Source organism: Mirounga angustirostris, unplaced genomic scaffold, assembly GCF_029215605.1.
Source record: "Mirounga angustirostris isolate CCGP_5_RB_7025 unplaced genomic scaffold, mMirAng1.0.hap1 SCAF_15, whole genome shotgun sequence".
In the NCBI taxonomy this organism is placed as follows: domain Eukaryota; kingdom Metazoa; phylum Chordata; class Mammalia; order Carnivora; family Phocidae; genus Mirounga; species Mirounga angustirostris.
In genome coordinates, this window is record NW_026991723.1 from 91,528,168 (window position 1) to 91,541,844 (window position 13,677).

Sequence of the window (13,677 nt, forward strand, 5' to 3'; positions counted from 1 at the left end):
CCACCCCTGCCCTGCCCGGGCTGGCGGTGGCCCCGTGTGCAGGCCCACTGAGTCCCAGGGCCTCCCAGGCACGCGGAGCAGCAGGGGGGGACCCCTGTCTGCATGGCATGCTGTCCCTGCTCTAGGCCCGTGTGCCCTGACTTTAGATGGAGATGTGGGAGCTCCCGGGGCTAAGTCATGGGCCCGAGGGACGGCCCTGGGGGAGAGGGTGGGCAGCTCAAACCCAGGCCCTCTGGCTGCCGATGGCATGTCCTGGGTGGGGCCCGCAGCAGGCGGAGTGCACCTGAAGGGCCTGGTCCGTCGTGCTCTGTCCTGCTCCGTCCCAAGACCCACAGGACCCTGCCCCTCCTCAGTGCCCGTCTGAGCTTTCCCTGAGAGCACCTCCCTGCCTTTACCGTTGTGTGAGGCCCAGCCCTGTGCCTGCTGATGCAGTTCTCAGGCGGACCCCAAGGAATGCTGCAGGACAGGAGTGAGCAAGGTTGGAGCCTCTCGACCGGGTCTTTGGCTCTGCCCACTTCCCGGGGACCTTCCCGAACTCCTGGGAAGGGCAGGGATGTTGCAGTCCCCACGAGTCTCCATAATTTGGTGGCTCAGAAAGATAGAAATTGATTGTCTCCCAGTTCTGGAGGCCAGAGGTCTGACATGAAGGTGTCAGCAGGGCTGAGCTCCCTCCCGAGGACCTTAGGTGGGGGTCCTTCCTGCCTCCCCCAGCTCCTGGTGGCCCCGGGGTTCCTTGGCTTCGGGCTGCGTCCTTACAGGCTCTGCTCCCATCTGCACGCGGCTTCTCCTCCTCTCGTTTGTCTGCCCCTTGTCTTTCTCCTAAGGACACTTATCATGGGATTTAGGCCCACCCTAATCCAGCATGGTCTCGTCTTGAAAGACCCTTAACTTCCTTACATCTGCAAAGACTCCATTTCCGGATAAGGTCCCATTCCTAGAGTCTGGGGAGCAGGACTTGGAGCTATGTTTTGGGGTCGCTATTTAACCCGCCCCTGCGGGCAGTGTGGAAGGAGGTTTACCCATTAATTCCTATAGGGCATGTGTGGTTAATGAAGAGCTCGTCTCTGGGCATGACTGGTTGGTTTCAAATGGAGGCTTTCTCGGGCTGTTGAGTCGGGTCTGGCCGAGGAGGCAGGATGGTTAGCTCTTCCCAGTTGGAGGGGGCGGTCACGGGCAGCCCTGAGCGTGGCTCCTGGCTTGGATGGGCGACTGCCTGGCCAATGAGGACAGTATGCAGAGGGTTTGAGGTATATTTTTGTCTCCAGCTCAGGTCCAGGAAGGGCTGGGCAGTGGGCAAGCCTGGGCCTGGACTTCTGCCTGCGCAGTGGCCAGCGGCCCGCGGGCTGGGGGCCAGTGACCAGCTGGACGTCGGCTGGGGTAGCTGCCTCGCACAGGCTGGCCCGAGCAGGGCGGCAGCGGGTCTCATGTTGGTGCCCAGGCCAAGGGGCTTTCATATGGGGCTGTGCCTTGAGTGGTCAGGGTGCTTGGGGTGGGGACCGAGCTCTGAGGATGTGCTCCTGGAGCTGGCCGGGGTTGTGCTGGGTCCTCATGATCCCTGTTGAGCCAAGCAGCTGGGAGGGTGGCGGCTAGGAGGGGTCAGAGAGACCCCACAGAGTCAGGCAGGCCCTGCTTCCTGGCCTGAGAGGGCTTCAGGTTTGTTCCATGGAAACTCTAAGCCGCCGGCCCCTGTGCCGGCCCCGTGGGCTGATGCAGGGCTGGGAGTCCCGGCTTGTGGAATGACTTTCTTTTTTTTTTTTTTTTTAAAGATTTTATTTATTTATTCATAAGAGACAGAGAGACAGAGAGAGAGGCAGGCTCCCCGCTGAGTAGGGAGCCCGACGCGGGACTCGATCTCAGGACCCTGGGATCATGACCTGAGCCGAAGGCAGACATTTAACCATCTGAGCCACCCAGGCACCTGTGGAATGACTTTCTGATGTGCAGGTCCCTGGGGAGGACTGGCGCCGGGGCTCCAGGGAGAGCATGTCACCTGAAGGTCACCTGCAGGGCTGCAGTGGGCACGGGCTAGGGCCCATCAGTGGACGGGGGAGGATCGGCGGCTTTCCTGGAGGGGCAGGACTCTGTGGCCCATGCTTCTGGATGCAGAGTCCTGCGGTCTAGCCTGCAGTGATGCCCGAGCTTGGGAGCTGCCCGTGTGGGTGACCAGAGGGCAGGGGGCCCCGGGGACTTTTTCTTTACTGCTGCTAGCTGTCAGGGGGCATGGGGAGGCTTCATCGTGGTCCTGACCTCCCTTTACCATTTGCACGGGTTGGGGCTAGCCTGGGACTCTGTCTCCTCGTGCAGGAGATGGGGCTGCCAAGCTTGTGAGTGCTGGGGGAGGGGGCCTGACGACGGTCCCAGCGCCGGGCGTCCCTCCGCATCCATGCTGTGTGAGGGCCTCCAATTGTGAGACCCTCCGGACCACGCTGGGGGAGGGGAGCTGCGAATGCCGCGGTTGTTGTGATGACAAGGATTGTCACTATCTTTACCGTCCTTGTGTTGCAGGTGTGAGAGTTAGAGGGACATCTGCGAGCCCAGCTGGCAGGTGGGGGTGCTAGCGTCCAGCCCTTACCAGCAGAGTGCCAGCCCATGGGCTGCAGTTGTGAGGGTGTGGGGTGCGGTGGGACCCCCGAGGGGCATACTGCATGGGCGGCAGAGGGGCTCCCCAGGCTGGCTATGGGCCTTCAGTATCCCTGGGCCTCCAGGGGGTGACATCACCTTGGGATAGAGAGCCTCTGATACTGGGGCGTCCGTGTGCACATTTGTTGGGTGGTCCCTTCCTAAGTGCATGTCCCTGTGTTTGGGGGCAGGGCGCTGGGGCCTCTGATGGTTGTGCAGAGCGCTCGTTGGAGGTCTTCCTCTCTGAGCACATGGAGAATCCAGCGCAGACTCATTTTCCCACTGTGCTACCCCGGTTCTGTTCGGAAGCTCTCAGCACTGGGGAGGGCAGGCCCTCCGAGGTCTGCACTGTGCCGCCTCGGCGTCCGAGGAGCCGGGCACCAGGCCGAGCTGGGAGGCTTGTTCAGAAAACCCAAGGCCCTGGATGGGGCAGCGGCTGCGCCTCTGAATGTCCTCCCTCTGTCCTCTTTGGAAAAGCAGATAATAGTAACACCCCTCCCAGCATTAAGGAGGGTACCTCCGGCTGATAGTCTTATCTTGATAATTGCCCAGACGATTCTGCAGAGCAGCCTGGGACATGCGTGTTGTGTTGGCTCCTCAGTGCTCATGGGCTCCCTGGAGTCCAGAGAGGTAAAGCCACCTGCCCAAGGGCACACAGCAGGGAAGTGCAGTGCCAGACTTTGGGCCCAGGTCTGGACCCTGTCCTGGATCAGAAGGACATTCCAGTTCTCAGAGGAAGGGGTGAGCGGTGTTGGGCCTCTGGCGTCAGACTTCTGTCCCTCCCTTTAGGTGACTTGGCCTCCAGCCCCACAGAGCCACTGCCCACTAACTTGTGTCTTGGTGGTGCCCCTCCAACCAGCCCCTGGGTTTTTAGTTCTTTATGGGCCCCAAGGCCTATGAGTGCCGCACTCAGAGAGACCCTCCTCCTTCCTGCCCCAGCCAGCCCGGGTGCTGGTGCTATTCACTTTAAACCTGGAGCCACTACTCTCTGGTCTACGCTGGAACTTCCAGGCCTCTCCAGGTGCCTTCTGTCCAGCTGCAGCCAGTCCAACCATCTGTGCCCACAGGAACACGCTGGAGAAGGTTCTGGGGGTGACCAGCCGGCCGCCAGGGCTTGAGGACACAGGGATGACTCTCGGCCCTCCTGGGGGCCTACAAACCCTGGAGGACGTGGTTTCCTCTGGGTGCACACAGCCTTCTGCTGAGCTGGGCCTTGCTTGCCTATAGTTAATGCTTCTGGGGGGCTGTGTTGGAAACCACTTCTCAGGAGTTGGGGAGCACAGATTATCCCCATGAGTTAGCCACACCGACCCAGCCTGTCTCTGTTATGTCTAGTAGTGGGTGTTTGCAGCTGGGGTGGCCCAGGTTTGGGGTGTAGCCCAGGACCCTGGCTGGAGTCATGGCACGTGGCCCTTGTTCGTGATGCCTGGCCCCTCACGCTACAGCCTGCAGTGAGGGTAGATCATGGTGCAGAGTCTTCTTGGGGGGGGGGTGCGGGCAGGGGGCATGCGGAGCAGCCTGGCCTCCAAACCACCCCCGGTGCTCCCCCTGCCACCCCCACAGCAGGGACGCATGTGTTCTGCACGTTAGTGAGAACATTCCGGTGGCTGTGGATGTGCAGAGCGACCCCAGCTAGGCCTGACTGTCAGAGATGATGCCGAGTTACTCTCCTGGTTGGCAGATAAGACTCAGAGAGGTCTTCTAGGCTGGGACCATGCCCTGGAGCCAAAGAAATGAAATTCGGTGGGCATGAATGTGGGTTTCTGCACTTGGGTTCAAAACAACGAGTTGTACCAGTGTGGACTGGGGGGATGTGGTGGGGAAGCATTTCCTACGGAGAAGGTGGAGGGGTCGGTGCATGCCGAGCCCATCAGCGACCGCGGCGCGATGTGGTGCTTCGATAATGCGTTCGGGACACAGGGCAGGATGATCGCGGGTGTGGACTGTGCCCAGCAAAGGCTGAGTTGAAGACCTGGGGTCTGAGCCTAGGATGGGCAAGGTGGGGTGGAGAGTCTCCTCCCAGGGGACAGGGGTGACATGGTGGCCAAGGGAGGACCCCAGAGAGGCTGTGTACGGATGTGAACCTCCACCTGGGCCCAGCTCTGAGGCCAGCCACCCCAGCATGCCTTCCTTGAACCCTGGCAGCTAGTCACTCAGTCACCTCTGCCACCTCCTGGGGAAGCGTTAGAGCTTGAGACTTGTGGTCAGAGATCCCGATTTCTTCATCTCTGTGTCCATGAGTCTCACGATAGGGGTGCTTAAAGATGCTGGTTACATGAGCGAGATGATGACTCATCAGACCTTCCTACAGGAGCCATTGGTGAGACATTGTCAGGGATCTAGGGCCGATGGCGTGGTGGTGGTGGTGGTGATGCTGGTGTTGGTAGTAATGCTGGTGTTGGTAGTAATGCTGGTGGTGGTAGTAATGTTGGTGGTGTTGGTAGTAATGCTGGTGGTGTTGGTAGTAATGTTGGTTGTGTTGGTAGTAATGCTGGTAGTAATGCTGGTGTTGGTAGTAATGCTGGTGTTGGTAGTAATGGCGGCGAACAGCCCCCGGTTCTAGTTGAGTAACAGTTTTGGTTATTGACAGGGTACCTGCTATCATTGAAGCGTGAACCTCTAGGCTTTAGAGGGAGCCCTGCAGCCTGGCAGGTGGCCTTTCCCTGGCTCCCCGCACCCCCCCCGGGGGCCAGTGGGAGTGTGACCGTGCCGGCAGCGTGGCTGGGCCAGGGTGTGAGCCCCCCGCCCCCCGGGCTGCACTCAGTCACTCTTGGGCACATCCGCTCCAGGCCTGGTGTCCACTGCCTCCCTCCGTCGCCCCATAACTCCTGACTGCAGCTCGGGGTGCCCCACGGCCAGAGGTGATAATGCCTCTTCACTTTCTCCCAAGGGTCCCTAAGGACAGAGGCTCTCTTTCTGTTTCTGTTCAGAAGTGACTCACCCAGACTAGAAGGTCACGTGAAGGTCGTCTGCTGTATTGCCTGTGCACACCTGTGCCGTGCCCGTGAACACACACACACACACACACACACACACGCAGCCCCAGACAACTCCAGATGTTACAAGTGGGCCATGAGTCTTTGCGTTTGGGGGTTGCTAGGCTGCTTTCGGGGCAGGGGGCTCCGACTCTTCCAAGGTCAAGGCCAGGCTGGTTGAGGGTTCCTAGTCAGAGTCTCCCCCACCCGAGAGGACACTTGATCGGAAAAATCCTGGGCTGCCCTCACTGCTTCCAGAGGGTCAGGGACCCTGCCGGCAGCTCTGACCTTCAGGCAGCCTCACAGAGCTGGCGTTCGGCTCCCGAAAGGCCCGCACTGGGTCCTGAGAAGCTGCAGGCCAGGGGCCTCGCTGTGTGTGCTCCTTGTATTCGCAGGTGGGCCTCCTATGCCGGCCCCTGGCTCCCGCTTTCTGCCTCGTCCCCCCAGAGCACAGACACGCCGCGCCCTGGGCTGTCCTGCTGACCATGCCCACTGGGCCCCGAGGGGCTGAGGCTGTGGGCAGCAGGGGCCTTTGTGCCAGGCCCCCAGCATCGCCCACCAGCGGCCACGGAGAAGGGCCCTGCTGAGAAAGGGGGGGTCGCCGAGGGAACCTCAGGATCTGCGGTTTGGAGCCTGTTTCGCCAGAGGAGGCCTCGTGAAAATGCTCTCAGAACAGTCACGACCTTGTGAGCATTCGTGGGACATGCGGAATACACTGTGCACAGGATTAGGGCCAGCCCCAGGGCATGCCGTCTCCAAGGCACGGGGTGGGGGGTGAGAAAGATTCTCGGGTTGTGTCTGGTCCCAACAAGAGAAAGTTCAGTGGGGGATGACTTCTCTGCAAAGAGCACATGGGTATCTGACACCCCAACCTGAAAAACTCCCACATGTGCAGGGAAGAGGTGAGGGGGACGGCAGGGGCTTTGGACAAGGGGCTTCCAAGAGGCTCGGACCCACACCTCTGCTTCCCCTTCTCACAGAGGTGCAGGGGCCCTTTGAGATACGCACCCACGGAACAAAGGGGCACATGTTTTTGGTGTGGAAACCCCTTGGGGGTTTGTGGGAAAAATGATTGGCCGCAAGTGTAGGCGTCTGCAGTGGAGGGTGGGCCTTGGGAATGAAGAGAGCTTCGTGCTTGCAGGGGCCCAGCGGCCTGGTTCTGGGCGGGACACCCCGGCGCACAGGGACACAGATGTGCCACATGTGGCCAGGGCCCGAGGACTTGGCCTTCCTGGGAGGCAGGCCCTTTACCAGACGGCTGCAGTCCCGTGTGCCGGTGGCTCGACGGAGGGGAGCGCCAGGTGCTGGCAGCCACGGCCACCCCCAAAGGCCCCCGAGCCTCCTCTCCCTTCCGGAGACTGCATTCGGAGAACATACATTCAGATGTCAAGTTGCCAGTTGAAAGAAGCAAATAGTTTATTTGAATTGGATGAAGTTTGAACTAGAAGTCACGTTGCTTAATAAAACTGTGTGGTTTTGGTTCACTGTTCCTGTCATATGGTTCTCGTCTGCCGGAGAGTTTACAGTGTGGGCCGGGAGCCTCTGACATCCAAAAGGAGAGAGGCAGAGAGGGACAAAGAGGAGGGAGTGGGGATGGGAAAGGGAGAGATGGAGGGAGGGATGGAGGTGGGCGGCTCTGCCAGTCAAAGGAGTGAGCGCAGCAGAACTTAGGGAGGGGAGCCAGAATTGTCTTCAGGGGAGTCTCTTCAGAGCCCTGTGTGGAGACAGGTCAGCTTGGCCAGAGTTCTGAGCTCCTTGCTCATCTTCGTGGTCTTCAAACCCAAATTGGCGGGGTGGGGCGGGCACATAATTTGGACCCATGTCTCAGGGATCAGGTAGGATGAGGCTTTTCTGGACTCTAAGACTTTCACCCAGGCCTGCCACTGAGTCACCCTCACCTCACCCCATCTCTGGGCCAGTTTTCCAACAGAAGCTTTGGGAAGCCAGTGAAGGGTAATGGACCCTGTCCCTCAGAGCAGTGCATGGGGCTGGCACTTCACTTCACAGATCCCAGGAGGCCATCTGGGGATCCACGCTCAGTGACTTTGAGTGACACATCCTCCCAGCCCTCCATTGTCCAGCTTCGTCAGGGTCCAGCACAGGGAAGGGGCTCACACACCTTTACCAAATGAAGGGGATGGAAGGTGTGGCTTCCTTGTTTGGGCCTGTGGTTCTGACATGTGCAGAATGAGCACTGCCTCCTTTGGGTCAAGCTCACGGCTACCATGTTCTCTTGCTTCACTCATGGCTTTGTCTTCAGAAGCAGAACATGCCTTTTGTTGGACCATGGGAGAGTGGGTGTGCAGGAGCAAGGGTAGCCTCAGGTGTCTGGACAGAAAGGGACAATGGGACTCACGGGGCATCAATGACAACAGGATGAAGACATGGTATGGATATGCATCTTACCCATGGGGCACAAGGCAAGTGCAAAGTGTTAGAGAGAGTGTGAACAATGCCAGGCAGTGGTTCTGGGCTGTGGCTACATCTTTGGCATTTAGTAGGTGCTCAATAATTGCTATTGGATGGATAGATGGATGGATGGATGGTAGATAGATGGTGAATGGATGATGGATGGTGGATGGATGTTGGATGGATGGATGGTAAATGATGGATGGATGGTTGGACAGATGTCTTGTGGATGGATGGATGGTTGGATGAGTGAGTGGGTGGTTGGATGGATGGATGGGTGGTAGATAGATGTATGTATGTATGGTGGATGGATGGTGGATAGATGGTGGGTGGATGATGGATGGATGGATGGTGGATAGATGATGGATGGATGGATGGATGGATGGTGGATTGATGATGGATAGATGGATATGCATGTGGCGGGATGGGCTCCAGGCCAAGGACCTCAACACCTGGCATAGCCCCCAATTATCCTTTCTTGGGCACCATCTCTAATGACATAGTTTCAACATTGGGCATGTTCCTCCATGTTGCTTTCCCTCCTTGAGCTCAGAATGTCTTGTAGTGATGGATACTGTGCAGGCTGCATTGAGCTGGCCCTGCCTCCCCTGTTGTGTGACCGTGTATGCCAGGCAGGTGACCCCAGGGCTCCAGTTTTCTCAGCTTCAGATGGGAATTAATAGAACAGAATTCATAGAGTTCTTGTGGGCCAAAGGGAGTGACAGCAGTTTCCTTGTCCAGTACCTGATTTATAGTAAATACCATCTAACATTAATCATTAATAAAATCACTATAATATTAGGCAGTTTATATCCATCTGATTGGGGCCCAAAGATCCTCTGCCAGGGAGACATCAAATGTTTGGTAACATTCGTGAGACTTATGGTTCTTGTTTCTTTTTGTTTGTCTGCTTTGACACATCTTGAGGAGAGCAATATGAAATAGAATTGTTGCATACTTTTCCTATCTGACATAGTGGGACTGTTGACTGCCACAGCAGTGAACAGAATGTTCAGTGGTTGGCAGCGTAGGCTCATCCAGGTGGTAGCATGTGTCCGTACTTCATTCCCTTTCATAGCTGAATAATATTCCGATGTATGAATAGACCACAATTGTTTATCTGTTCATGCAACATCTGGGCTGTTCCCACCTCTTGGCTATTGTAGATAAGGCTGCTGTGAGCATAGGTGTCCATGGACCTATTTGAATACCCATTGCAATTTTTTTTGAGTGAATTGTTTACCTCTCTTAGTTCATAGGATTGGGATTTCTGGGTTATATGGTATTTTCCTCTTTAAAAATAAATCCCACCCCACCCCATGGTTGGGGGTGATAGGGAAGGAGACAGCACACCTCCAAGCCCTCAAGGTTTAGGGTGGAGTTTACAGCTTGCATTTTCACTCACAGTTCACAAAAATCTCTGAGCCCTTGCCTGGCACCTGACAGGTGCCCAACAGGTGTCTGATGAATGGATGGAGGGGTGGGTGGGTGGGTGGATGGATGGGTGGATGGGTGGGTGGGTGGATGGATTGATGGATGGATGGGTGGGTGGGTGGATGAATGGATGGATGGATGTGTGGGTGGGTGGATGGATGGGTGGATGGATGGATGGATGGATGGATGGATGGATGGATGGATGGATGGATGGTTGGATGGGTGGGTGGATGGATGGATGGGTGGATGGATGGGTGGGTGGATGGGTGGATGGGTGGGTGGGTGGATGGATGGGTGGATGGATTGATGGATGGGTGGGTGGGTGGATGGATGGGTGGATGGTTGGATGGGTGGGTGGGTGGATGGATGGATGGGTGGATGGATGGATGGATGGGTGGGTGGGTGGATGGATGGGTGGATGGATGGATGGGTGGATGGGTGGATGGATGGATGGATGGGTGGATGGATGGGTGGATGGATGAGTGGATGGATGGGTGGGTGGATGGGTGGATGGATGGATGGGTGGGTGGATGGGCAGGCCATCCTAGCTTGAGTGGTGATTGGAGATAGCAGCTTGCTGAGAGGAAGGCTGGTCCTGAGGACAAGCTCCTCCCAAGGCGTGTCTGGGCTACTCCCCACTGGCCTCCCGGATCCCCATGTGAGTCCCCTGTGTGCCACTTATTCAAGGGCTTTTGTCCTTTTCCAGGGTGATATCCAGCAGCTGCTCTTTGTCTCGGACCACCGGGCAGCTTACGATTACTGCGAGCACTATAGCCCCGACTGTGACACGGCTGTCCCTGACAAGCCCCAGTCACAGGACCCCAACCCAGACGAATACGTGAGTCAGCCCCCCAGGGTTCATGGTGGGGTTGTAGGCAGACCCCTTGGGAGGGGGCGGGTCCGGCAGGCAGGCAGGGGGTGGAGGGACACAAAAGCCATGGGGCCCCCCTTTAAAATAAACCCTCTGGGCAAGAATCCGAAGTTTGTCCTGTGCCGCCCCAGGCAGCACTGGTTCAGCCTGCTTATAGTTCTCTCCACCATTTCCAAGTGAAGGGCCTCTCTTGCTTCCGGGTCTCAGGAGACGCTCGGCTTCTGTCATGTTCACCCTGCTGTCATTAGTCCTCTTGGCCTCCTTCTGTCCCGACCGGTCAGAAGAGAAGGAAGGGTGGCCCTCATGAAGCTGGGGTCCCATGGCCCAGGCAGGGCTTCCAAGCCCGGGCTGAGTCCCTGCAGCCAAGGCCTCCTGGCCGAGCCCCTGTCCCCATTTTAGGGGCAAGACCTTCTCTGTCGATGTGGTTTGGGGCTTCAGTGAGGGTCAGGGGATTCTGAGGGACCGCAGCATTGCCACAGGACCATCCCCACAGCTTGGCGGCTGTCCTGGCCCTTGGTTCTAAAAGATCAGAATGTCTGCACCTTTTAGGACTCAACTTTCTTTGAAAGGGCCCTGAGCCCCCCATTCCCTCCCTCATGCTTCCCATGGGGCTGCCTCAGCTGCCCACAGAGCTGGAGCAGGTGGAGGCCCATTCGAAACCAAGGCTTTCTGGTTTCCCCCCTTCCTGGCTGAACCTGGACGGTGAGGAGAGCAGCTTGGCCCCTGGTGGGGTCCCGCCTTCCTCACGTGGCCCCGATTTGCTTTCAGTACCCGGAAGGAGAAGGTGAAGGTGATACCTACTACTATGAGTACCCCTACTACGAGGACACGGAGGACCCGGGCAAAGAGCCCACCCCCACCAAGAAGCCCGTGGAAGCTGCTAGAGAGACCACAGAGATTGCCGAGGTCTGTGCGGGAGCTGCAGGCCATGGTGGGGAGGACGCCGTGGCTGGTGTGGAGGCCAGGATGGGGTGGCTGGAAGCTCGGCAGGGGACCAGTTCCCTGGGGGCCAGGTGATCATCTGTGCTTTGTGCCCACGGGGAGGTGGGGCAGCGGGCTCGCCACCTGCCGTGCCACCAGCAGACGTAGGCATGAGGGGGGCATGTGGCTTGGCATCTGAGGTCTTTTCCTTTTGCCCGTTCCAGTGCAGGATCGGGGGTTTCAGGCCATGGACAGCATGCCCGGGGTCTGGCTTCCTCCCGGCCTGGATGGAGTCCGCAGGGCCCTTGCTTGGCCTCGGGGCCGTGCTGCGGGTCCTCTCCAGACCTCCCTGACTCCCGCTCTGTTCCCTGCTCTCAGGAGCAGACCCCACCCACCACAGCAGCCCCTCCGGTGCCCGACGCCAGCGAGGGGGCCGGGAAGGAGGAGGACCCCGGCATCGGGGACTACGACTACATGCCCAGCGAGGACTACTACACGCCCGCGCCTTACGATGACATGAACTACAACGAGGGCTTCGAGAACCCCGACCAGTCCCCTGACCTTGGCGCAGGGGCCGAGGTCCCCACCAGCACTGTCAGCACCGGCAACTCCTCCAATGTAATTGGTTCTCTTCCGCGTGGGCTTGGGGCAGGGGAGGGGGCAGGGGCTAGGGGAGTGCTCAGGGCTCCCTCTTCTCTCTGCTCTGACCTCGGGGGTCCTGGGCTGGCTCCCTGCCCCCCAGCGCAGCAGAGCCCAGCCCCCAGGGGCGCTGAGCAGGTTTGGGGTCCCCGACTCACTGAGCCGGTCTTACTGTTGTCTGCATTCCATCTGCGAAGTGGGTACAATGAGCCCCGCCTGCCTGGGCTCTCGGGGTTCGGGTGGGGGCGGATGAGGACGTGCGTGTTCGCAGTGTCCCTCTCTGTGGCCTGAGGGGGCCAGGCAGGACAGGTGCACGAGCGGGGGGTCCGGACCGGCAGAGGAGGCGTGGGGCCCCCTAGTGCCCGGTACGACCTAGTGCCCAGGGCTTTCCTGTGGGCAGACCTGGCTCGGAGCCTCATCCACTGGCTTTGGAGAGTTTCGTCCCCTCTGGATCTCAGTTGTCATTCACAAGGGGCACTCACAGGTCCTCCTCTAGGGGTTGTTGCAAGCTTTCGGATGGGGAGGCGTCGAGCACCTCACACTGCACCCATCACAGAGCAGACACCTGGTTCTGATGGGTCCAGACCCCTCTGTCAGCGGGATGGGACTGGGGGCTTGTTACCCCGAGACCACGAGGCCTTGGGCCGGAGCCCCTGACGGCACTGACTTCCCCACAGCGTGCGGTCCCCGTGTAGCCCCAGCTTGCTATGGGGTCCTGTGGGGTTTGGGGTGAAGTCTCCCTGTGGCGAGAGAGAAGCTACGTGAAGAGGCCACTGGGGCCCAGGAGTGGCCCCCGCGAGTTCGCCTGGGCTCTTGGGAGGCCCCGTCATTGGCATCCCCAGGCTGTGGGACTGGGCAGGGAGGGAGTCTCTGTCCAGTTCCTCATGGTCATCCAGTGACCCCTGCTGCCCCCTCCCTCCCAGCCGGCTCTGCCTCCGGAGGACGACTTGGAAGGGGAGTTTACTGAAGAAACCATCCGGAACCTGGACGAGACTTACTACGACCCCTACTACGACCCCACCGTCTCCCCGTCGGAGATAGGGCCGGGCATGCCTGCCAACCAGGACACCATCTACGAAGGGGTGAGGGGCTGTGGGGGCTCCTTCCGCCTGCACCTTCGGGGCCCGGGGAGGGCCGGCTCTGAGCGGCCCCTGCTTGGTGAGCCCCCGGGGCCGTGAGAAGGGGCCTTCCTTTCCCTCCTCTGCTCATTCTCTGTCCACCTGTGTTTTGCGAATCCAGATTGAAGGACCACGAGGGGAGAAGGGTCAGAAGGGAGAGCCTGCCATCATTGAACCGGTAAGGGTGCTCTCTTGTCCCCTCTCTGAAATCATTGGGGGGGGGCGGTGGGTGATGCAGGTCGAGACCCGACCTGTGGGACCCCTCGCGGATACCACACACCGCTTGTTGCCAAGGCTTGAGAAAAGGGCTCAGGCAGGGGAATGTTCCAGACCTTGACTGAAGGGCCAGCTGCCTGGGGTTCCAGCTGGTGAGAACGCTGTGCTGTGTACTTGCAGTCTGAGCCTCTCACTGCGTGCGGCTGTTGTCAGCGGGGGGAGAGACTCAGAGCTCGTGAGAAGGAGGGGAGCCCCTCCGGAGGGGTCAGAGGGTTCGTGGGGCGCCTCGGATCTGGGTGCGGCCGCGTGGGGGGTTTAACGCTGCCGCACCCGGGCCGGCGTGGCCACCGTGTGGGGTGAGTGTAGAAATTGGTGAAGCGTGGCGGGCCGTCCGGTGGCCAGGGAGCTTGGGAAACTCGCTCTGCTGGGCGCAGGATCACGGGGAGTAGAGGCAGTGGCTACTGATGGAGTGGGG

At 59.1% G+C, this 13,677-nt stretch overlaps 1 protein-coding gene across 2 annotated transcripts in view; it reads left to right on the forward strand.

Moving 5' to 3' along the window:
- Positions 1-13,677, forward strand: part of COL5A1 (collagen type V alpha 1 chain) — a 149,734-nt gene that overhangs the window by 52,799 nt on the left and 83,258 nt on the right. For both annotated transcript variants that reach the window (XM_045883480.3, XM_045883481.3), the window contains exons 5-9: positions 10,144-10,275; positions 11,077-11,214; positions 11,608-11,847; positions 12,792-12,950; positions 13,108-13,164. In XM_045883480.3, the coding sequence (XP_045739436.1) occupies positions 10,144-10,275; positions 11,077-11,214; positions 11,608-11,847; positions 12,792-12,950; positions 13,108-13,164 (726 nt within the window). The remainder of the gene's footprint in view (positions 1-10,143; positions 10,276-11,076; positions 11,215-11,607; positions 11,848-12,791; positions 12,951-13,107; positions 13,165-13,677) is intronic.